This window comes from Hyperoodon ampullatus, assembly GCF_949752795.1.
Source record: "Hyperoodon ampullatus genome assembly, chromosome: 17".
Taxonomy (NCBI): Eukaryota; Metazoa; Chordata; class Mammalia; order Artiodactyla; family Ziphiidae; genus Hyperoodon; species Hyperoodon ampullatus.
Window position 1 is genome coordinate 46211099 of NC_136930.1, and position 24577 is coordinate 46235675.

The window sequence follows — 24577 nt, forward strand, 5'->3', positions numbered from 1 at the left end:
TTTACAGACAAAGGTAGCAATAGCTAAGGTTCTGGAACCATCATTTCTAAAACACTGATTTGTTTGCTGTGAGTAACATGCAAAAAAAAATTGGCCCATTTATAGGCGCATACAAATGTTAAAATGTTTGGCATTATATAGGCAGTTATGTGGTTATTAATGGAAATGTTCATATTTTTCCCCTGAATATGTCCAGATATTTTCATAGATCTTGTGGCAGAAAGTGCCTGGCCCATTTTAGGAACTGAAAGAAAGCCAGAGTGACTGACGTACAGATTACATGGGGATCACGGAGAGATGTGGGCAGGTGGTGTAGCAGCTTTAAGTGCTGATGCAGAGGTAGGGGCAGAGGCAGCAAGAAAGTTTTTGGTCTCTATTCTGCCTTATTTCATTTTGTTTACATTTATATTAGAGAGTAGAAGTCTTTCACTATGTGGTCTCTTTTCTTTGCCCCTTCTCCCTTTTTTGTAATTCTGATATTATAAATATTTGGTGGCTTAAGTTTTATTTTAATATCGTTTCATAATATCCTTAGCCTCCTCTTTCTTTAGACATTGGTTCCCTTCTAAGGTCTGTGATATAGCTGGGCTGCTTCCTTGAATTAACTTTCCCAGAGTAGGATCTTCCAGACTTTACGCTAGAGGACATATGCTTGGCTGCTAGTGCCATGTTGTTAAGCTAGAGTCTTAACATTCATTATATAAGATTTTACTTATTTTCTCTGTGTTCAGTATATTGCTTTTGCCCTCATCTCTGCTGGTATCCCCTAGTTAATCCCTCTCTGTTTTACCCTCTCCAGAGAAGATGCTGTTAAGCTTCTGCTGAGGCTGGGGAGAGGCATGGAGTGAGTGCAGGAATTTGGGTCCTAATCTTGTTCTTAAAGAGACTTTCAACTTGATTTTAATCCCATTTTTACTCTTCACTTCTAGAGATACCTGGTGTAGCCAATTTTTGTGACTAATGGGGTTCCAGGATGTTAATTTGCTTCTTTGCTTTCTTCACTGCTACTTCAAGATTCAGCTTTGTTGGGCCTGCTGAAGTCAGTTACACTTGTCTGTCTGCTTTGCAGCTCAGTAAATTTTGCTACCATTGGATCTGTTAGGGTCCAGGGCAGGCTGCCCCAAAATATGCCTCAATGCATATTGATTATTTTGAATCAAAGTGACTTGAGAAACAGCTGGTGAGAAAAAAAAATGATGTTTAAAAAAATACTATGAGCTGCCTCTTTCCCCCTAAAAGCATGGAAATAAACCTCCCATGTGAAGGTATCCTCCCTATACCAGGAGGGTAGAAAGAAAGCATCCTTATCAACAGTTAGGGAATTCAAGGCTAAGAGACCTGTATAAACAAATTTTATTACGTCTTCATGAGCCTGCAACCCCAAGCACAAGTCCTTTTGTTTTATTAAATCTTCGCAAATAATTGTTTCTTTGTCTAAAAATGATAAATACACAGCCAGCTTTCGTTACTTCAGAGGAAACATTTCTATGGGACCTTCATGCATATGAATTAAATAGCTTTTTTTCCTCCTGTTAATCTGTCTTATGTCAATTTAATTATTAGACCAGCCAAAAGAACTCAAGGGGAGTAGGGAGGAAATTTCCTCCTCCCTGACAGATCCTAACCCATTCCATTGATAAACAAACAAAACACTATTATTGTTTCTTTGGGATAGTTTTTGGGAGAGAATGAAACCAAATGCTTGTGTTCATAACTCCACTCTTGGTTAATCTAATAATTTGAGCATAATAGCTCTGGTTTATTAATTATATTCTGTCTATCTACCTATTATCATCATCGTCTTTATTCTTCTCTCCCTCCCTCTTTCCTTCTATTTATCTATCATCTAGTTTTGTCTACTTGTTTTAGCAGTTTCTGAGATGGCTGTGTTTACATTTTCAGTTATAATTGCTGATTTTTCTGTTTATTCCTGTAGATTTGTTTATTGCTTGATGTATTTGGGTACATATATGAGTATGATGGATATATTTTATTTTGTTGTTTCTTTTACAGATACAGATAAGTAATTCTTTGTCCCCTTAACTGTTTGGTCAGCTATCAGTCAGGGTCCAGTCAGGAGATACAAAAATTTCAAAAGGGAAGTTTTCATGTAACAAGTGAACTATTTATAGGGAATTAAGTGCTAAACAGAGATAAAAGAGAATGCCCTAGGACTGAAGGAGTACTCAAGGAAAGAATAAACTTGGAAGCCAGGGTCCCTCCTCAAGGCTGGATTCAGAACTTGTTGGAGAGGATGGAGTTGTAGCCCATTGGATAGTGGAGAGAGGTTTGTTATTGCCCTGGGCCAGAGCTGGCCATTGTCAGTAGCAAGGATGGTGGGAGGAGAACCACAATCTGTGGCTGGCAGGTTGAAAGCCTTTCCACTTGGGTGCTTGGCAGGATGAGGGTGGTGGGCAGGGTACCAAGGGCCAGCACATTTGTAGGTAGGAAGCCCTCAACTGAAGGCTATTGGGAGTGAAACTGCTTGCTGGGGTATTGATGAAGTTCACCAAAAATCTGCTTTGGGGGAGTACTGTTGAACTTTCTGGGATGTGGGCTGGGGTACTGGCTGACTTCCTAGAAAGCTGCTAGCAATTTACCTGTTTAATGTGCTATTGAATTCTATGAGAAACTGGATGAACACCCTCAGAACTCACTGGATATCCACTCTTGGGGGTCTCTGCTGAACTCACCACTGAGAAGCCAGTTGGGATTCCCATGGACCTTATTGGGAAGCTGCCCATGCAGTGCTGCTGACCTCTAGTTTTGTTCTTAGAGTGTTTGCCATTATCTTGAGACCCATAGTCATGCTTACTTACACACCCAAATATAGTGCAGAACTTTGCTCTTCTTTGAAAGCATGAACAGACAGTACAAAGAAAAGGAAACACATAGTAAAATAAGTGAAAATTAAAATTTCAATAAAATTGATAAAGATTAAAAAGTTGGATACGTTGTCTTGTTGAGGTTGTGGGAACGACATTTTCATACACTGTTAGTGGAAATAGAAATTAATACAACTTTAGAGAGGGCAATTTGGAATATTGAATAAAATTTGAAATGTTCCTCAATTCTACCACAAGGAAATTATCCTAGAGGTATACTTGCACATATGCAATGTGACATGTACAAAAATATGTTTATAATAGCAGAAGTTTAGCTATAATCTGGTTAAATAAGTTGTGGCATATCCATACAAAGTAATAATGAATTCATTAATATAAATGTGATAATTCTATATACACCAATACAGAAAAAAATCCAAGATATACAAGTAAGATAAAATTAAGGTACAGACCATTTGTGTAAAAATCATATGTCTATATAATATCTGTCAGAATATACAGAAGAAAATGTTGCTAACAAGAACACGAAGCAGGAGGAAAGCAAACAGAAAGCACACATTTTGAAAAAACAGGAAAGTACACGTTCTTTCTCTTCCAGTCTTGTAGTCTCCCACTAGCACCTCCTAATGGCAGAGCCTACTATAGGTCCAGCTGACAAAGCAGAAGTGGGTGGTGGGTGATATCACAGCATCAGAATCAGAGTCAAGTGTAGAGGATGGGTTTGGAGCTAAGAAAAAATGACTCAATAACTGGCACATCTTATCTGTTTTAGAACTCCGATCAGATGATACATGTTTTCTAGTTTGTTGTTCTGCTTTTTAGGTTGTAGGCCATAGTAGATTCAGCCTGCCACAGTCATGATATATTATCCTTTTTATATTTTGCTGGATTCAGTTTGCTGATCAATTAAGGATTTTTGCATCTGTGCTTATAGGGGATGTTAGTCAGTAGTTCTCTTTTCTTGAATTGACTTTTCCTAGTTTTGGTATCAGAGTAATAATGTTGGCTTTACAGAACAAGATGGAAAGTGTTCTCTCTTCTGTTTTTGAAAGATGTGTGATTTTGTGAAAGATAAATATCTGTGAAAGAATTTTATTTTATTTCATTTTATTTTTGCGGCACGCGGGCCTCTCGCTGTTGTGGCCTCTCCCGTTGCGGAGCACAGGCTGCGGACGCGCAGGCTCAGCCTGCCGCTCCGCGGCATGTGGGATCTTCCTGGACCGGGACACGAACCCGTGTCTCCTGCATCGGCAGGCGGACTCTCAACCACTGCGCCACCAGGGAAGCCCTTGATTGACTTTTTAAAAATTTATATATATTAAGGTTTACTCTTTGTAACTTTTTTTTGTGTTTTTTTTTTCCTGTGGGTTTTGCAGTCATGTATACAGCAACACAGTATCATAGAGAATAGTTTCAACAGCTTCCCAAAAATTCTTCTGTACCTCTTTGTTGTTAACTCCTCCTGGATCTTAAGGGAAAAGCTTTTAGTTTCTTATCATTCAGTCTGATGTTAGCTGTAGGTTTTTTTGTTATCAAATTGAGGACATTTCCTCAGTTCCTTGTGTGTTAAGAGTTTTTATCATGAATGGTTCTTGGATTTTGTCAAATGCGTTTTCTGCATCTGTTGATGTAGTCATATGATTTTTCTTCTTTAGCCTGTTGATGTGATAGATTACATGAACTGATTTTTGAATATTGAACCAGCGTACCTGGGATAAACCCAGCCTGGTCATGGTGTACAATTGTTTTTATACATTGTTGGATTCAATTTGCTAATATGTTGTTGAATATATTAGCATTTGATCATGAGAGATGTCATAATTTATTTTAATGTCTTTGCCTAGTTTTCATATAAAGGTGATGCTGCTCTAAGAGAAGGAGTTTTTTTTTTTTTTTTGCGGTATGTGGGCCTCTCACTGTTGTGGTCTCTCCCGTTGCGGAGCACAGGCTCCGGACGCGCAGGCTCAACGGCCATGGCTCACGGGCCCAGCCGCTCCGCGGCATGTGGGATCTTCCCAGACCGGGGCACGATCCCACGTCCCCTGCATTGGCAGGCGGACTCTCAACCACTGCGCCACCAGGGAAGCCCGAGAATGAGTTTTAAAAGTGTTCCCTTAGCTTCCTTTTCTGGGAAATTGTAGAGTATTGGTATCATTTCCTCTTTAAATGTTTGGTAGAATTCACAGATGGAACCGTCTGGAACTTGGTGATTTCTGCTTTGCAAGGTTATTAGCTATCGATTCAATTTCTTTTTTTTTTTTTTTTTTTTTTTTTTTTTACGGTACGCGGGCCTCTCACTGTTGTGGCCTCTCCCGTAGCGGAGCACAGGCTCCGGACGCGCAGGCTCAGCGGCCATGGCTCATGGGCCCAGCCGCTCTGCGGCATGTGGGATCTTCCCGGACCGGGGCACGAACCCGTGTCCCCTGCATCGGCAGACAGACTCTCAACCACTGCACCACCAGGGAAGCCCTCGATTCAATTTCTTTAGTAGATGTAGACCTATTCAGATTATCTGTTTCTCCTTGTGTGAACTTTTGTAGATTGCATCTTCCAAGAAAATGGTCCATTTCATCAAAGTTATTAAATTTCTTGGCATAGAATTCTTCTTAACATTTTTAAAATCATTTTTAATGTCATGGAATCAGTAGTGATGGACTGTCTTTTATTTCTGTTATTAGTAATTTGTGGCTTCTCTCTTTTACTTGACTAATCTAGATAAGGGTTTATCATTTTATTGGTCTTTACAAAGAGGCAGCTTTTGGTTTTGTTGATTTTTATCTGTTGATTTCATATTTTAAATTTCACTGATGTCTGCTCTAATTTTTTTTTGAAGAAAATAGACTTATTAACTTAAAAGAACTTGAAACAAATGTTCAAAAGAAATTTGTGCCTTTATTAGAATGGTGTTAGGCTTTAAAAATGACCAATTTTGGTAATCAAATGATTCATTTTTTTGAATAAGAAGTGACACTAGAACTGCAATACTGGTCCAACAGTCTTATTTTTACTTTTCCTTTAAAGCAAGAAACAGAATGAGAATTAAACAGAAAGCGCTGGCAGGCATCAGTTAATCCAAGATAATAGCTTCTTAGTTCCAAAAGCACTTGCAAAGAAAACCATGGTGGGACACAAGGTATGAAAGCAATTCATAATAACTGGAATCCCTTGAGCGTGTGTCTTCACCAAGTGTCATAGGCTACTTTTTGAATTTGTCCTTTACTTGGTCACTTTTTTCCCTCAAATACTAGTTTTCCTGTGACTTTTCCCTGAAAGTGTAAAAAGTATGAAATACAAACAAGGTCTTGCATTGTACACTTAGAAGTGTACAATTCAAGCATTACAGAGCTATCTACATACCCTCAAATCTTGGCTAATTCAATAGTATAGAACCTATCAGGGCACAGAAAGAACTAACACCTGCTTCTTTTTGTTACACATACAATTCAAATATTGAATCTGAAGAAAAACATTTAATCATTTTATCTCTCCTCTACATTCCCATGTTGATAAGCTTACTAAAATATTCCTGTGTAATTTAGTTTGGTCTTATTATTTCAAGTCAGGGTTATTATTTCAAGTCTTATTATTTCAAGTCAAAACCAGCCATCCAGACAAAAAAGGCAATCAGAAAGATTATTTCTTCCTCACTTCCCTAACCCCAGTGACTACGAAGTTAATTTTATGACTTAACTCCAAACACTGGATAGTGATGACAAATGCTAGGCCCAATTTCTTCATAATCCTTTTTGGTGTGGCATACATGGTAGAATTCAGGTGTAGAAGCTAGCATGGATCCTCCAAACCACATTGCATTTGACTGCATTTTGGGTGTGATGACTTGTACATTGATAGGTTTTTGTGTCAGTCTACCACCACTCAGTTCCTCACTTAATTTCAGCCTGGCATCTCCAGTTCTTTTCAAATCTCTTTGCAAATGATGTCCAAAGTCCCTGAACATGGTTGAATCTCCAGAGAGGACAATATTCTTGTTGAGAGGATCTATGACATCAGTAGGACAATTGTGATTATTTACTTCATCTACAACTTCTGAGATAGTTTGAGTAAAGCCTGGATTAGCAAACTCTAGATAAAAAAAAGTCACGTCCCAAGAATCTCTCAATAACCAACACCAATGGAGAATTCTTTCTTTGAGATAACATTGATTCCAGTATACTGTTTAATCCACTTTGCTCCATCTGTGTCATACTTGTTAAATTCTTTGACCAAATCTGGGCAAGCGTAACTATAGTGCTCCTTTAACGTTCCCAAGGATTTCTCTGATGGATTCTTACTTTTCCATCTCTCAGCAATTGCTGTATAAAATGTTATATTACATACATGTAAAATATGTTATATTACATCCTGTGTTATATACACAGCTGTTATATTACAGCTGTGCTTAATACAGCTGCCAATTACATATACCCTTCAGCCACAGGGATGACATGGGTGACACTGTCTCCACTGTCTATTACCATATTGCTCTAATTTTTATTATTTATTTTCTTCTGCTTGTTTTAGATTTAATTTACTCTTTCCCCCCCCCTAGTTTCCTAAGGTGGAAATTTATTTTATGGATTTTAGATCTTTCTTTTTTCCCTAACGTATGCATCCAATGCTAGAAATTTCCATCTAAGCACATATTTAGCTGCATCTTGCAAATTTTGATACATTTTTATTTTCACTTCAGGTGAAATATATTCATAATATTTCAAATTTCTTTTGAGAATTCTTTGACCCTTGTGTTATTTAGAAATGTATGGTTTAATCTCCAGATATTTTTGGATTTCCTACTACTGTTCCATAATTGATTTCTAGTTTAATTTGACTGTGAACTCAAAGCGTACTTTGTATAATTTGTATTCTTTTAAGTTTGTTGAAGAGTGTATTATGGCTTAGAATGTGGTCTGTCTTGGTGAATATTCCATATGAGTTTGAGAATAATGTGTATTCTGCTATTATTGGATGAAGTACTATAGAATGTCAGTTAGATCTGTTTTATTGATGATGCTATTCAGTTCAGCTATATCCTTGCTGATTTTCTGCCTACTGGATTTGTCAGTTACTGATAGAAGTGTGATGTCTTTAACTCTAATAAAGGATTTGTATATTTCTTGTGCCTCTTGTATTTTGACATTTTTTTCCTCTTGTATTTTGACATTTTTTTCCTCTTGTATTTTGATATTCTATTGTTAGGCTCTGCAAATTAAGGATTATTATGTGTTCTTGGGAAATTCTCCCCTTTATCATTATGGAGTGCCCCTCTTTATCTTTGATAATTTTCCTTGCTCTGAAGGTCACTGTCTGAAATTAATATAGATTCTCCAGCTTTCTTTTTATTAGTGTTAGCATGGTATACCTTTCTTCATGACTTTACTGTGTCTTTCTATTTAAAGTGGTTTCTTGTAGAAAATACATTGTTGGTGCTCTCTCTATTTTTTTGTGTACTTTGACAGTTTCTACCTTTTAATTGGTGAATTTAGATCATTCACATTTAAAATGATGATTGATATAATTGGATTAATAGCTATCATATTTGTAACTGTTCCAATCATTGCCTTTGTTCTTTATTTACTTTAGAGTTCAGCATTTTATATGATTTGATTCCATTTTCTTTCCTCACTTTGCATATGAACTATACTTCCTTTATTAAAAATAATGTTTTTTAGTGGTTGCTGAAGAGTTTGAAACTGATTCAATAATTTACAACTAATCCAAGCCTACTTTCAGATAACACTATATCACCTCAGGGGTAGTATAAGTACTTTATAAAAGAGTATTCCTAATTTTCCCCTCTTGTACCTTGAAAGTTGGTATCATTCATTTCACTTATCCCTAAGCTATAATCATTAAATACAATGTTACTACTATTATTTTGAACAAACTTAGATCAATTAAGAATAAGAAAAAGAAAAGATTTTATTTTGCTCTCATTTATTCCTTCACTAATGCTCTTCCTATTTTTTATATAGATGTTTCCAACTTATATCATTTTCTTCTCCCTTTTTTTACACTCTTTGCAAGGCTGGTCTATTGATGACAAATTCCCTCAATTTTTCTTTGTCTGAGTAGGTATATTTCTCCTTCACTTTTGAAGTGAATAATTTCACTGGACACAGAATTCTAGGTTAGTGGGGTTTTTTTCTTTCAACAATTCAGATATTTTATTTCACTTTCTTTTTGCTTGCATGGTTTCTGAAGAGAAGTCCAAAGTAATTCTTTTTTTTTTTTTGTTTTTTTTTTTTTTTTTTTTTTTTTTTTTTTTTTTTGTGGTATGCGGGCCTCTCACTGCTGTGGCCTCTCCCGCTGCGGAGCACAGGCTCCGGACGCGCAGGCTCAGCAGCCATGGCTCACGGGCCCAGCCGCTCCGCGGCATATGGGATCCTCCCAGACCGGGGCACGAACCCGTATCCCCTGCATCGGCAGGCGGACTCTCAACCACTGCGCCACCAGGGAGGCCCCCAAAGTAATTCTTAATGTTTGTTTCTCTGTAGGTAAGGTGTTTGTCTTCTTTTTGGCTTCTTTCAGAATTTCCTCTTAGGTTTTCTGCAGTTTGAATAGGATTTGCCTAGGTGTAAAAAATTTTTTTTATATTAATTCTGCTTGGTGTTCCTCTTGCTTCCTAGATCTGTGGCTTGGAGTCTGTCATTAATTTTGGAAAGTTCTCAGTCGTTATTACTTCAAGTTTCTTCTGTTCCTTTCTTTCTTCTCCTTCCAGCATTCCCATTGCATGTATATTATACCTTTTTGTAATTATCCCACAGTTCTTGGACATTCTGTTCCATCTTTTTCTTTCTTTTCTCTCTGTGCCTTTCAGTTTTAGAAGTTTTTATTGACATATCTTCAAGTTCATTTATTCTTTCTCAGCTGAGTGTAGTCTACTGATGAGTCCATCACAGGCATTCTTCATTTTTGTAACAGTGTTACTTATCTCTAGAGCTTCCTTTTCATTCTTTCTTAAACAATTTATTTCTCTGCTCACAGTACCCATCTGTTCTTGCACATTGTACACTTTTTCCATTAGCACCTTTAACATATTAACTGTATTTATTTTGCCCAATTCCAGTTCTCTGCCTTATCTGAGTCTGTTTCTGATGTGTGCTTTGTCTCTTCAGACTGTTTTTTCTTGCCTTTAGAATGCCTTGTATTTTTTGTTGAAAGCTAGACAAGGTTTATTGGGTAAAAGGAATGTAGGTAGATAGCCCAGTAGATAGTCCTTTAGTGTGGCAGATTTTATATTTATCTGGCAGTGTTTACTAATTGGTGTAACTGTGGTGCCAGAGGCTAAAAATTTCCTCTATTGTCCTTAACTTTTTTCCAATTTTTTTTTGTGGTAAGATATACAAACATAAAATATTCCATCTTAACCACTTTTAAGTGTATAGTTCAGTTTCACTAAATACATTCTTAATGTATTTATGGATGAATGCATTACTACCAACCATCTCAAGAATGCTTTCATGTTGTAAATGTGTCATACACCATGACCAAGTGGGAATTATCCCAGTGATACAAGGATGGCTCAATTATCTGTGAATCAGTGTGATCACATAAATCAATGTGATACACCACGTTAACAAATTGAAGAATAAAAATCATATGATAATTTTACTAGATGCAGAAAAAGCTTTCAACAAAATTCAACATCCGTTTATGATAAAAACTCTCAACCATGTGGGTATAGAGGGAAGATACTGCAAGATAATAACTGCCGTATATGACAAACCCACAGCTAACACATCATACTCAGTGACGAAAAGTTGAAATCATTTTCCTCTAAGATCAAGAACAAGACAAGGATGGCTACTCTCACCACTTTATTCAACATAGTATTGGAAGTCCTAGCCACCGCAATCAGACAAGAAAAAGAAATAAAAGAAAATCCAGATTGGAAAGGAAGAAGTAAAACTATCACTGCAAATGACATGATACTATATATAGAAAATCCTAAAGATGTCACCAGAAAGCTATTAGAACTCATCATTGAATTCAGTAAAGTTACAGGTTACAAAATTAATATATAGAAATCTGTCATGTTTCTATACACTAACAAAGAACTATCAGAAAGAGAAATTAAGAAAACAATCCCATTTACAATTGTATCAAAATGAATAAAATAGCTAGGAATAAGTCTAACCAAGGACATAAAAGACCTATACTAAGAAAACTATGACATTGATGAAAAAAATTGAAGATGACACAAACAAATGGAAAGACATACTTGCTCATGGATTGGAAGAATATTGTTAAAATGACCATACTACTCAAGGCAATCTACAGATTCAGTACAGTACTCATCAAAATACCAATGACATTTTTCACAGAACTAGAACAAATAATTCTAATATTTGTATGGAAACACCAAAAACTCCAAATAGTCAAAACAATGTTGAGAAAGAAGAACAAAGCTGGAGATATCACAGTCCCTGATTTCTTCTAAGAATTTTATAGTTTTAAGTATTAAATTTAGGTCTTTGATTGATTTTGAGTTAATATTTGCATATGATATTAAGCAAGGATCTAACTTCATTCTTTTTCATGTGGATAACCAAATTTTCCAGCACCATTGTTGAAAAGCCTGTCCTTTCCTCATGGAATGGTCTTGGCACACTTGTCAAAATCCAGTTGACTTTATGTATATATGGCATTTATTTCTGGGCTCTCTATTGTATTCCGTTGGTCTATGTCTGTCTTAATGCCAGTACCACACTGATTACTGTACCTTTGTTGTAAGTTTTGGAATCAGGAAGTGTGATTCCTGTATCTTAGTTCTTACTTTTCAAGATTATTTTGGCTATTTGGGCTGACTTGAGATTCCATATGAATTAAGGATGACTTTTTGTATTTTGGCAAAAACATCATTGGGATTTTGATAAGGACTGCATTGAATCTATAGATTGCTTTGTGTAGTATTTAGATATTGATCTGTGGTTTTCTTTTCATGTAGCATCTTTGTGTGGCTTTGGTATTATGGTATTGGTGATCTCAAACAATGTGTTAGGGAGTGTTTCTTCCTCTTGAATTTTTGGGAAAGTTAGAGAAGGATTGGTATTAGTTCATTTTTAAATGTTTGGTAGAGTTCACCAGTGAAGGCATCAGGTCTAGAGCTTTTCTTTGTTGAGATTTTTGATTAATGATTCAATCTTTTTACTAGTTAGAGGCCTATTCAGATTTTCTATTTCTTTGTGATTTCTTGGTATGTTTTGTGTTTGTAGGAATTTGTTCATTTCATCTAGGCTGTCCAATTTGTTGGCATAAAGTTGTTATAGTACTCTCATATTCCTTTTTATTTCTGTAGAACAGTAGTAGTGTTATCACTTCCATTTATGATTTTAGTAATTTGGTTCTTTTCTCCTTTTTTCTTAGGCCATCTAACAGAATTTTTCATTTTGTTAATCTTTTCAAAGAACTAACTTTTAGTTTCATTGAGTTTCTCTATTGTATTTTTTTTCTATTTCATTTATCTCTGCTGTAATTTTTATTATTTCCTTCCTTCTGGTGGCTTTGGGTTAATTTGTGTTTCTTTTTCTAGTTTCATAAGTGCAAAATTAGGCTCTTGCTTTGAGGTCTTTCTTGCTTTTTAATGTATGGATTGGCCAAAGAGTTTGTTCAGGTTTTTTTTGTATCACCTTACAGAAAACCCCAAATGAACCTTTTGGCCAAGCCAATAATTGTTTATAGCTATAAATTTCTTGCTTTGCACTGCTTAACCACATCCCATAAATTTTGGTACATTTTTTGTTTTGTTTTGTTTTCATTTTTCTCTGAGTATTTTCTAATTTCCCTTGTATTTTCTTTTACCCATTGTTTTTAAAGTGTATGTTGTTTAATTTCTACAAATATGTGATTTCTCTGGTTTTCCATTTCTCACTTTATCCTGTTGTGTTTGAAGAAGATATTAGGGTGGCCAAAATTTTCGTTCAGGTTTTTCCATAACATCATATGGAAACACCCGAATGAACTTTTTGGCCACCCCAGTACTTTATGTGATCTCTATCTTTTAAAGTCTACTGAGACTTAATTAGACATATGGTCTCTCCTGGAAGATGTCCCGTTTCCACTCAAGAAGAATGTGTTTCCTGTTCTTGTTGAGTATTGTATTCTGTATGTTTGTTTGACTTAGTTGGTTTATTGTGTCTTGGTGTGGGTCACTTTGATTTCATCTTTTGTGGAATTTGTTCATTGTCTTTAATGTTTATATTAATGTATTTCATCAAATTTGAGAAAATTTCAGCCATTGTTTCTTCAAATATTCTTTCTCTCTCCTCCTCTGGAATTCCCACATCAAACCTATGTCTGCTTAGTGGTATCCTACAAGTCCCTTAGACTGTCTTTTCTTCAATCTGTTTTCTTCCTGTTCTTCAGATTCAGTACTTTTCATTGTTCCATCTTCAAGTTCACTGATTATTTCTTTTCCCTTCTCAAATCTGCCTCTGCATCCTTCTAGTGAATTTTTCATGTACGTTTTTGTACTTTTTTGGGAAGGGGGAAATTTGTCTGGTTTAATAATTGACACCAGGAAGATTAACAGAAAAAATTTTTTAATTTGTATGCACAGAGGTCTCATAGAAATGGAACACCTGAAGTGACCAAGGCAGGCTGTTTATTAAAAAAAATAATTTTAGACAAAGAAACAATCATTTGTGAAGATTTAACAAAGGGGCTTGTACTTGTGGTAACAGACTAATGAAGAAGTCATACAGATTTTTTTATACAGCTTTCTTAGCCTTGAATTTCTTAATTCTGTTGATAAGGATGCTTTCTATACTTTGGGTTTGGGGGGATACTTTCACATTGGAGATTTCTTTCTTGCTTTCAGGGGGAAAAAGAAGGATCACAGTGTTGTTTTCTTTTAAGTATTGTTTTTTTTTTCTCACTGACTGATTCTCAAGTAACTTTAATTCAAAATAATCTATATGCCATTGTGGCATGTCTTGGGGTAGCCTGCTCTCAGTCCCAACAACTTTCAGTCCAGAATCCTTTTTGGGTTCTTTTTAGGTTTTCTGTCTCTTTATTGGTATTTCCATTTTGTTCACACATTGTTTTCTTGACTTTCTCTACATCGTCAGTTCTTTGAGCATTTTGAAGATGATAGTTTTATTTTTTATTTTAAATTTTTAAAATTTAAAAAAATTAATTTTTATTGGAGTATAGTTGCTTTACAATGTTGTGTTAGTTTCCACTGTACAGCAAAATGAATCAGCTGTACATATACATTTATCCCCTCTTTTTTGGATTTCCTTCCCATTTAGGTCACCATAGTACATTAAGTAGAGTTCCTTGTGCTATACAGTATGTTCTCATTAATTACCTATTTTATATATAGTATCAATAGTGTATATGTGTCAATTCCAATCTCCCAATTCCTCCCCCCAACCCCACCAATGTTGTTTTAAAGTCTTTGTCTAATAGATATGCCAGGTGTTTTTCAGGGCCAGTTTTTGTTGTTCCTTTTTTTCCTTTGAGTGGCCCATACTTTCTGTTTCTCAGTGTGCCTTGTGACTTTTTTGTTGGAAACTGGACATTTGAATCTAAATATGTGATAACTCTGGAGATCAGATTCTCACCTTTCACTAAGTTTTATTATTTTCTGTTATTGTTTTTATTTTATTTTATTCTTTTTTGTTGTAGGCTGTCTCTGTGCTGAGGATCAGGTTGTGTTATAAACTTAAGGTCTTTTCTGAATCTGTTCCTTTCCCTGGGCAAATGTGGTGATTTTCTGTTTTCTCTCATATACGCAGTTGCTTTTGAATGTTTCAGTCTTTAACGTCTGGCTTCCAAAAGGAGAAAAATAGAAAAACAAAGGTTGTGGGGGGGGGAAATGCCCAGGCTCTTTAAAAATATCCTGGAAGTCACCTTAGCCAAAGGGGGAGGGGCTTGCAACAATGGGGGGATTGCAACAACAATGGCCACTTACCTCTTTGTATGGACCTCTGAGATGAGAAGCAGTAATCAGGGATCAGAGCACAAATCCGATATTTGGAGGACAGTGTCCTTTTTACCCACTCTTGCTCCTGCAAACTGTGTATAGGTTGCTCCAAGAACAGGTAAGCAGCTACCTTCCATGGAGCAGGGTGGTAGGGGATGGGTAGCTGCTACTATGCTAAGAGCTCAAATTGACTGAAATTAACAGCAAGGTACAGTCCAAGCCTTCTTCTGAAGTTGAAAGCCTTCAGTAGACTCCAGATTTCCAAATTAGTTATGTCAGACAGATTGTCTAGGTTGTGGGGGGCAGATTTCTGTTGCTTTCTACTTTGTCATCTTCCAGAATCCTCTCTTCTATTGTCTTTATTTTTGTCTTCCTTTCTGTTTTGTGTTTCCCTAGAGACTTCTTACTAAGTAGTGTTTAAAGCTTGCAGTTGTTATAGTTGTAATCCTGTTATTATTCAGGAACTCTAATGATTTGGTGGTAAGGTGTTGCTACAGGACAAGCATTCACCAGTCCTATAATTAGGTCTTATTCTTCTAGTGTGCCTGAGTTAGGTATTTGCCTTCCCCCATGTTGAAGGCTGGAGGAAGCTGTAGTTTGGTATTGTCCTTCTCCCACATAAAAGGCTAGAGGGTGATATAATAGGTAATTACCTTCCACAGGCTTGTTTGGTTTTGGTAAAATGCCAGTTGGTTAGGCTCTGGTAAAATATTTTCCCTTGAGTTTAGGATTGTTAAAGAGAGCAGAGAGCTCTGGGAGTATTTCAAAATGGTTTCTTTCCCTTCCTCCTGCTTGATGCAGGAGGAAATTTTTCTCCGATCTTCACAGTGAGCAACTGGTATGGCTTTTGGAGATAAAATTTATGGAAGTGTGGTTGTATGCCCCAAACTGGGACTCCTTGGAATTTTAAACTCTCAATCTAGTCCACAGTGAGTCTCCAGCAGTTGGCCAATTATAGTTAAAAGTGTTCCAACGGACACTGGCCCCAGGTGTGGGCTTCTGCTCCTGGGCTTTACTCTTGGTAAACTGTGATAGTCTGGATCCACTTGTTTGTTTTTCTAGTTTTCGTGGCAACATTTTGCCTGCTCTATGACCTAAATTCTTTGATGACTCTAAGAAGAGCTATTGATTTCCGTTTGTTCAGCTTTTTTTCTTGTAAGGGTGGGAGTGATGATTTCCAAGCGTTTTATATATCTTATTGGAAACTGGAAGCCCCACATACACTTTCTGGAATGCAGGAATGTAGGAGTTCATTGTCAATGTTAATGTATTGTCAAAGAAATATATAATTACTTTTTAATATTACCAGTTCTTAAATTATTATCTCAACATGAATTTTAATTATGGTCTGATACTTGGAGGTTTGATTTTATCTAACATATTGGACAAAAGAAGAAAATTTTTATACTCTTGATTTAAAGACAAGATAAATATTTTTACCACCGTATTTATGACATTTTATTTGGGAAGCTGATGTAAATGTTTGTATATTTCACATATAGATATTTTACAAAGCCCAGAAATAATTTCTGAATTGGTAATTAAAATTTTTATGTCTATTAATATTTTCAAGTACAGATTTTGAAATTAGAAACTGATTTATGATTAATATAAATTTGTTTATGGTAAAAACTTTTGTCACTAATTAAGAGCAAATATGATTCCTTGTAGAGAATCACCCAGGACTTCTTTAACAAATATCTTCTCCTCTTTTATGTATTCATTTAATTATTTTTGTTTATCATGCATATTATTTGGTGAAGGATACTCTTGAATTGTTCTCCATTTTGATGAGCTGGTATGGTAATTTTTCTTTGTCATTATCTATATGGGTACTGTTTTGTTCTAAAACGTTAAGAGATTTTTGTATCTTATTCTCAAAGAAACACCATGATAAGTTTTCTAGGTAGAATCCATTGTCACTATAGTTTGCTTGTATTTGTGTGTTTCTATATTGGGTGCTAAATATAATCTTTTACTATTAATCCATTATATCTCTACTTAAATACTAAATGATGTAACTTTAGCTCTAGGTCAAAACTATTGTACTTTTTGAAGTTTATGCAGAGAACATGGGATATCCTTTTTTAGTTAATATAGAGAAATATAAATACCAATTATATTCATTGGGACACAAAAATGTATAAGGGTATACCTTTTCACTTATTGCTTATATCATTTAAAATAAGAACACACTGAAAAGATCAATTTAATCTAAAGAGAATTTAATTCACAATGTTAATATAATTTCCTAATGAAAGTCCTAGATTTTGGTGACCCATTTTAGTTACCAATTCTTAGTCTTTCTTTGGGAAAGTAAAAGCTAATCAACTGATCACTGAGTCATAGGTTTACCTCTCAGGACCAGTCCCAGGCAAAGTGTGGGAAGCCACATTTCGGAGGCATCACTATCCTTGTGTTTTATCTTTCTCCACCTTTTAAATATCCAGTGCTATTTCAGTGAAGCACCGAGTTGATTATAGGTTAAATGCATTTTTAGTCTGTTATAGTTATATGAATGATTTACTTTAGCTTATGAATATTTTAAATTTAACATACATAATTATTTTAGTAGCTATTTTTAGGTATTAGATGCATAATCCCCCAATTCCTTTATCTGTTCCTTTGTGAAGTAAATGAATCCATTTGTAAGGCTTTTAAAATACATTTATAAAACCCTACATTTTATTTAAAATATTTATGCCTTTACTTCAATTTATATTAAGGAAGAAATTTTAAAAATAAAGAGGAAATCTGTTTATCTTCTGTAGGCCAAATGTAACTGTGTTTAATATAATACTTTAAAATAATTATTTTAAATGCTTCAATATCAATATTAATGCAAATATGCAGAAAACTTGAGGACCAAATCATGGAATCATTAGGACAGGAGTAGAATTTTAACATCAGCCCTCTATTAAGAACAAATAATTCAACTTTTCCTTTTTGTGTCAAATTAATTCAAATGTATAATTCCAATTTATAGCAAAACATTAATAAGCTTTTCTATGTAACAAACTTCATTTTTCATTTTTATATGATCACAGATGTGTAGATAGAAATTTCTTCCTAGTACAGTGCACTCAGTTGTGCAAACTTATCTTTTTAGGGTCAAAGAAGAGCACAAACCACAACTGACACAGTAAGTAAATTTATTAAGAGTTCAGTAGGCTTGACTTCTGTACCTTTGCCACATTCTGCTTTCTGCACCTTGGATGGTATTAGCTTACACTAATACTGGATAGGCTGCAGCTAGTGTGTCTTCTGCTTTTTGACTCTCTGGCTTGTAAGAGAGCTGCCTGCAGCTTCTTACTTCATCTACATACTGACTAGATGTAGTTTTTTGCTGCCTGCTTGTGGACTGGTTAAGTATTCAAACTTAATTTCCCTATATTCTGACTGCCTGGATGATAATTGGAGCCCATATTTCCATTGGCTGTAGCTTTTGTGCCTGTGTATTTTTATTAGTATGGATAAGAAAACATTTGACCTACAATTGTTTTATTCATTTGGTTATTCAGTCACATTATTTGCTTATTTAAACAGGTGGTTTCCCTTTAGTGGGATCACTGAACTGGTAAATAACGTTCTCCAGCCCCAGCAAAAACAACAAAATGAAAAGGAGCCCCAGACGTAAGTAAGCTGATCTGTACAGACTAAGTATTATCTCTAATAGCATAACATACTGAAGAGTATGTATTAAAATACTGCCCTTGGAATAACATTCCTCAGAAATGAAAATTGTTAGGTTATGAGTTTGATATTTTCACCTTTGATACTTCATATCCCATGGAAATATTAAAAGAAAACAAGGATAATTTATAGGGTAGTAAGAACGAAGAGGTAATTCTCCCCCCAACTTAAGTATAAATTATATAAACTGTATTTATCCAGTAAAATATCTTTCTCCAATAATGCAGTATATTCCAAAGTATATTTCTTTCAAAAATAATTCCAGAAGACATTAAGAGGTATTTACCCCCCAATTCAATCTTTGGTCAAGTAGTTTTGGAAGGGTTCTTTTAAAGAAGGTTAAGAAGGTTTCTTTATTGTTATACTTCTGAGTGTCTAAATATGCTCCAAGGTATTAGAACATACAATATTAACTAAATTTATGTGACTATTGAATCCTGTTTTCACTGAATATTTCATTAGGTTATGAAACATAATTTGGGAAATCCAGCAATTTATTATCACATTGGTCTGAAACATTAAAAAATGTCAATTCCATTTATTTCAGTTATTAGTAGATTAAAATACACTCTTTAAGAAGTTGTTCATACTTGTATCTTTTTAACTTTGTGCAAGAAATATTATTTATGTTGTAAAGTGCAAGTTTCTTTGAGAATGTGAGAAAGATTGCATAGATTTAAATTCCACACTCCCCATGATAACTGCCATCTTACTCAGAAATGCTCTTACCAGTCAGCCTCTGCACTTCATAAAAGTAGGAATTATGTCTATGGAGTAGATGGTTTGGTTGTAGGAATGGGTAGACTGAAAAGTGACATGAGCTCTAGGAGAGAACAAGAATAACTACCAGGAGCCTTAAGATGAAACATTCAGAAAAACATTCACATTTTGCCTTTAATGAAAACTAGAAGATGTCTTTTTGTTTTGTTATTATTGAGAGTAATCCCTCATCCATTTTATGTTACCTTGTATGCATTTTATTTTAAATTTGGTCAGTGTTTCATTTTCAACTGAAGTAAAACTGTATTGTGATATGCTTCTCCTAATAGATGATAATGTAGTTCTACGGTTGGAATTGTTGCTGTATTTAAGCCAGTTGAAGTCAAGGCCTGTATTTGTCTTGTCTACATTTTATCCTTGACATCTAGCAGAGTGACTGATCCATGGTAGGAACTCAGTAAATGCGTCTTCACAACTGATTTTACATGTTTTACCCTTTTATGATGTAAGAATACTGTGTCCCAAGGAATAGAAATAAATTCAATAATCTTTCTCTAATCAAAAATTGTATTAAAATTGCACACAATGTCATTGTTTTGCTGATTTTTCTCTAAGGCACTGAAACATAATAAGGTAGTAAAATCAGTAGCAAAATATAATTAGATGCGACTTTGTCTCAATTTTAAATGATGTCAGTTATGTATCTTGTTTGTAGGTTTTAGAAAATAATCAAGATTGTTATGTTATTTAGTAGATTACAGTGGACATTAAATAAAATAGATGTTTTGTTAGTAACTTTAAAAAGTGACCACTAATTATTGAAACAAAATGACATTTGATTGGGATAAACAAAGATCAAGGCAAATTTGAAAAGAAATAGCTTTATTTCAATAATAAATATAATATAGTTTGCTTTGATTTTTGGCTAGGAAGATTGTAGGAGAAAAGACTAGTACTTTCCGATAATTTAAAAATTAATTCCAAATTAATAACTATTATTTCCATTAATGTTTCTTGGACAGCTAATTCATTCTTCTTGTTCTGTGATTTATACAATTTAAAAAATCAGAACTAATAAGGTCTCTTAATAGCTACTTTCTTCATCTTACAATCTTATTGTGCTGAAGATTTCTGATATATAATTTTCTAGGAGCTTTCCTTTTATCCTTCTGATTCACAGATCGGGGTACTTCTGAATCTTCTCCTTTAATTCATCTTCTCTTTGATCAGAGTCTAGGACTTCTTATTTCTGAATCACCTCATTTGTTTCTCTCTTTGACTACCATTTGAGAAAGATAACATCCTATATGCTTACTTTCTATTCACTCACCTATTAAATTATTTTGGAGAGTTGAATTCTAGGTATTCATTTTAATTTATAAATGTTAAAAAGTAGGACTTATGCTTTTCATATTCTGTATGAACATTTTCACAGTAGAATAACTAAATAAATATTCTATCAGATAGTATTTAAAAATCTAATATTTCCTGAACAGTAATTTCATTTTAATGAATTTCTATAAATTCCATGTTGTGATTTTCAAAGCTTTAATAATATAGGTTCTTTGAGGTCTGTATTTTTGGAATTTGTTTATTTCATAGTTTTTTTTTTTAATGTAACAGGAATGTAATTTTGAACTTTGAATGTAATGTAATTTTGATTTGGGCAATTCATGTGAAAATATAGGTATAAGTAGAACAATGTATGCAATTTTGACTTTCCATAAGTACTGAGGCATAGAAAATGGATTGAGCCGATTTTCAGTTGTCAGTTCATTCAGTCTTTGCAGAAATTGTTTAATATACAAATTAAATAATTTTAAATTCTTTTCTTTCTTTCACTATTTTTTCACATTAATATTAAAAAGAGGGAAAATTGTCTGTAAAGATAATATAATATAGGTTATATGTAGGGTGTAAACGAGTCTTTGGATAATTAAAATGGGCATACTAGGAAAAAATGATAAATGCTATTTAGTGCAACTGTTATTTTAACTTGGTGTTGCCAATATGTAGCATAACATCAAAGGTAAGTTTTTTAATACAGATTAATTAAACCAATCAATTGGATAAGTTTGATTTTGAATTTTCATGTAATAACAGTTTTATTCATGTTGTGACATGTTAAATAATAAATGTACTTTTGAGGGCTTCCCTGGTGGCACAGTGGTTGAGAGTCCACCTCCCGATGCAGGAGACATGGGTTCTTGCCCCGGTCCGGGAAGATCCCACATGCCGCGGAGTGGCTGGGCTCGTGAGCCATGGCCGCTGAGCCTGCGTGTCCGGAGCCTGTGCTCCGCAACGGGAGAGGCCACAACAGTGAGAGGCCGTCATACCGCAAAAAAAAAAAAAAAAAAAAAAATGTACTTTTGAAATACTAGGAAAATCTAAAATTTGAAATATTGGAATGAGATGGCCACTAGTATAGTAATCCTCTTTGATAATGAGGTATTTTAATAGGAAAAATATGCTAAGGGGATTTTAAGCATAGAGAAATCATAGGTGAAAGTTTTTAGGTAGCAAAGGGTTTGAGAGACACAAAGAAGACTAGTGTGGCTGTAATATAGTGGACAAGAGGGAGTGTGGCAGGAAGTGAGGTTCTGGAGGTAGGACTCTGACAGGGCATTGTTTCTCTAGAGAGTGAGAAGGAGTTTGAATCTGAATGTCAGTATAAAGGGAAGATACTGAAAAGTTTTAAACATGGGAGTCACATAATTTAATTTATGTATAAAAATCAATCTGGCTGTTCTATGAGTAGAGTGAGTGAGGATGGAGGTCAAGAGAGTAATGAGGAGGCTTTTGTGAAGAACTTGGCTAGAGATTATGATGACTTGGACCAGGTTGATGATACTGAAGATGGAGGCAAGTGGATTGGGGATATATTTGGAGGTTGAAATGACATGATTTGTTAGTGGAGTAGATTTAGAAGAAGTTAGTAAGGAAGATGAGAGAACCAAAGAGGACTGCCAGATTTCTGATTGGAAGAACTCATTGGGTGGTGATACCATTAACTATGATCAAGAAGCGGAAAGGATGAACAGGTTAGAGGTAGAAACTAAAACTGAAGTTTAAAATTTTTAAAGTTTAAGATGCTAATAAGTTAACCAGCTTTGAAGGAGAGATGTGGATTAGCTGTAGATATAACTTTCAGAGTTGTCAGTATGATGCATAAAACTAGAAGAGGAGACAAGATGACGTAGAGAGAGAGTATGTGATGAAGAGCAGATAAGAAGGTCCAAGACTGGGCTTCCCTGGTGGTGCAGTGGTTGAGAATCTGCCTGCCAGTGCAGGGGACATGGGTTCGAACCCTGGTCTGGGAAGATCCCACATGCCGCGGAGCAGCTAGCCCCGTGAGCCACAATTACTGAGCCTGCGCGTCTGGAGCCTGTGCTCCGCAACAAGAGAGGCCGCGATAATGAGAGGCCCGTGCACTGCGATGAGGAGTGGCCCCCACTTGCCGCAACTAGAGAAAGCCCTCGCACAGAAACGAAGACCCAACACAGCCATAAATAAATAAATAAAATTAAAAAAAAAAAAGCAAAAGAAATCTGAATGAAGTATGGTCTTAAAAAAAAAAAAAAGAATAAATAGCCTTAAAAAAAAAAAAAAAGAAGGTCCAAGACTTAGCCCCGAAAATTCTCACACTGTGCATGGTACTAGGCATCCAGAGATAAAAGGACTATGGTTCCTGCTCTTAAATATTTCATATTCAAGAGGGAAAACATGCTGATAAGTGATTAAAAACAATATTGTGGAGACTTCTGGTTTCCTCTTTGACATATAAAGAGTTTGGAAGCTGTCACTCCCATCCTTACAATGAGAAAAATGCTGAACAAACTGAAAATCAACAACTCTTCTTAGATCCCAGAAAATTGAGGACACAGGACAAATCAATGCCCTGACAACTGAAAGAAGAGGTGAATAAAGAGAATCACAGCTTCCTGGGAGCAGAAACCACCGGAGCTCGGAGCTGGTAGGAAATTGAGGAAATACTGAAGGCTGAGTGTGGACTAACTTAAGAGTTAAAAATTCTTGGAAATCCACCTTTAGGGGATCCCCCACCCCAGTTTTGTGAGTTTTACCTCCATGAACTCTACTAAGTTCTCAAGGTAAAGATCAGTGAAAAATACCCTCATACTTTCACCAGGGAGATGGGAAAAGTAAACATTTTGACATACTCCCAGAGATTTTCATTCTCAAAGGAAACTACTTTGCCAGAGCCTAACCAGCATGAGTAGAGAAATACCCAATTATTGTCCCCCTAACCTTCCTGTCTCTCCAAAACAGGAAAAGAAGCTGAGAAGCACTTGTGACAGTCACAGCCCAGGGGCACTAGCCCATGAAAACGCTAAGACTTATTTATAGGATTATAGAATGCTTCTCTTCCAAGTGTCAGTTTACGGATCTAGGCTGCTTCCATCTTGTTGGCAAGCCAATTAGAACACATAGCTACCAGGATTGCTGCATCAGAGGAAGAGAGAGAAAATGGAAAACTCACATTTATTATTTTTTTTTTGAAGAAATAGATACATTTAAAATTATTGTCAGTGATTACAAAATCTATCTCTCAATAATTGATAGAACAAGTAGACAGAAAAATCAGTAAGTATACAGAAGACCTGAACAATACTATCAACCAACTGAATGTAATGAATTTTTTTAGAACAATTCTACTCAACAGCAGCAGAATACTCATTCTTTTAAAGTACACACAGAAATTTTACAAAATAGAACATATTCTATGAGCCATAAAACGTCTCAATAAATTTAAAAGAATTCAATCATAAAACTATGTGCTATGACCAAAATTATATTAGTTATTAATAACAGAAAGATATCTTAAAACTCCCCAAATATTTGGAAACTATTATATAATCCATGAGTCAAAGGAAAAGAAAAGGAAATTCATATATATTTTGAACAGAAATAAATGAAAATACAGCATATTAATATTTGGGAGATGAAGCTGAGGCAATACTTATAGGGAAATTTATATGATGAAAGATTTACACTCATTTATTCTTTTTTTTTTTTTTTTTTTTTTTTTGCGGTACGCGGGCCTCTCACTGTTGTGGCCTCTCCCGTTGTGGAGCACAGGCTCCGGACGCGCAGGCTCAGTGGCCATGGCTCACGGACCCAGCTGCTCCGCAGCATGTGGGATCTTCCCGGACTGGGGCACGAACCTGTGTCCCCTGCATCGGCAGGCGGACTCTCAACCACTGCGCTACCAGGGAAGCCCTCACACATTTATTCTTAATTGTGTAAGATAGGAAGTGACATAGGTCACTTTTTTTTTTTTTTTAGGTCACTTTTATTCATAGCTCATTGCCCAGAACTTGTCACAAGGCTCTTAACTAACTGCAAGGAAGTCTAGAAACTCCATGTCCTC

The 24577-nt window shown here is 35.3% G+C and overlaps 1 protein-coding gene and 1 pseudogene across 15 annotated transcripts in view; one reads left to right on the forward strand and one right to left on the reverse strand.

The window, feature by feature from the left end:
• The window catches only part of RIMS2 (regulating synaptic membrane exocytosis 2), a gene marked incomplete at both ends in the record, with an annotated part of 562776 nt that overhangs the window by 87089 nt on the left and 451110 nt on the right, over nt 1-24577 (forward strand). For 5 of the 14 annotated variants that reach the window (XM_079722698.1, XM_079722697.1, XM_079722700.1 and 2 more), the window contains 2 exons: nt 17885-17917; nt 18322-18408. The exons of the other annotated variants lie outside the window; for them this stretch is intronic. In XM_079722698.1, coding sequence (XP_079578824.1) covers nt 17885-17917; nt 18322-18408 — 120 coding nt within the window. The remainder of the gene's footprint in view (nt 1-17884; nt 17918-18321; nt 18409-24577) is intronic. 14 annotated transcript variants of the gene reach the window in all.
• Nucleotides 6526-7324, reverse strand: LOC307065632 (actin-related protein 3-like; annotated as a pseudogene). Its single transcript has 2 exons — nt 7209-7324; nt 6526-7159 (listed from the first exon to the last, which is right to left on the reverse strand). The product of its transcript is annotated as an actin-related protein 3-like (transcript).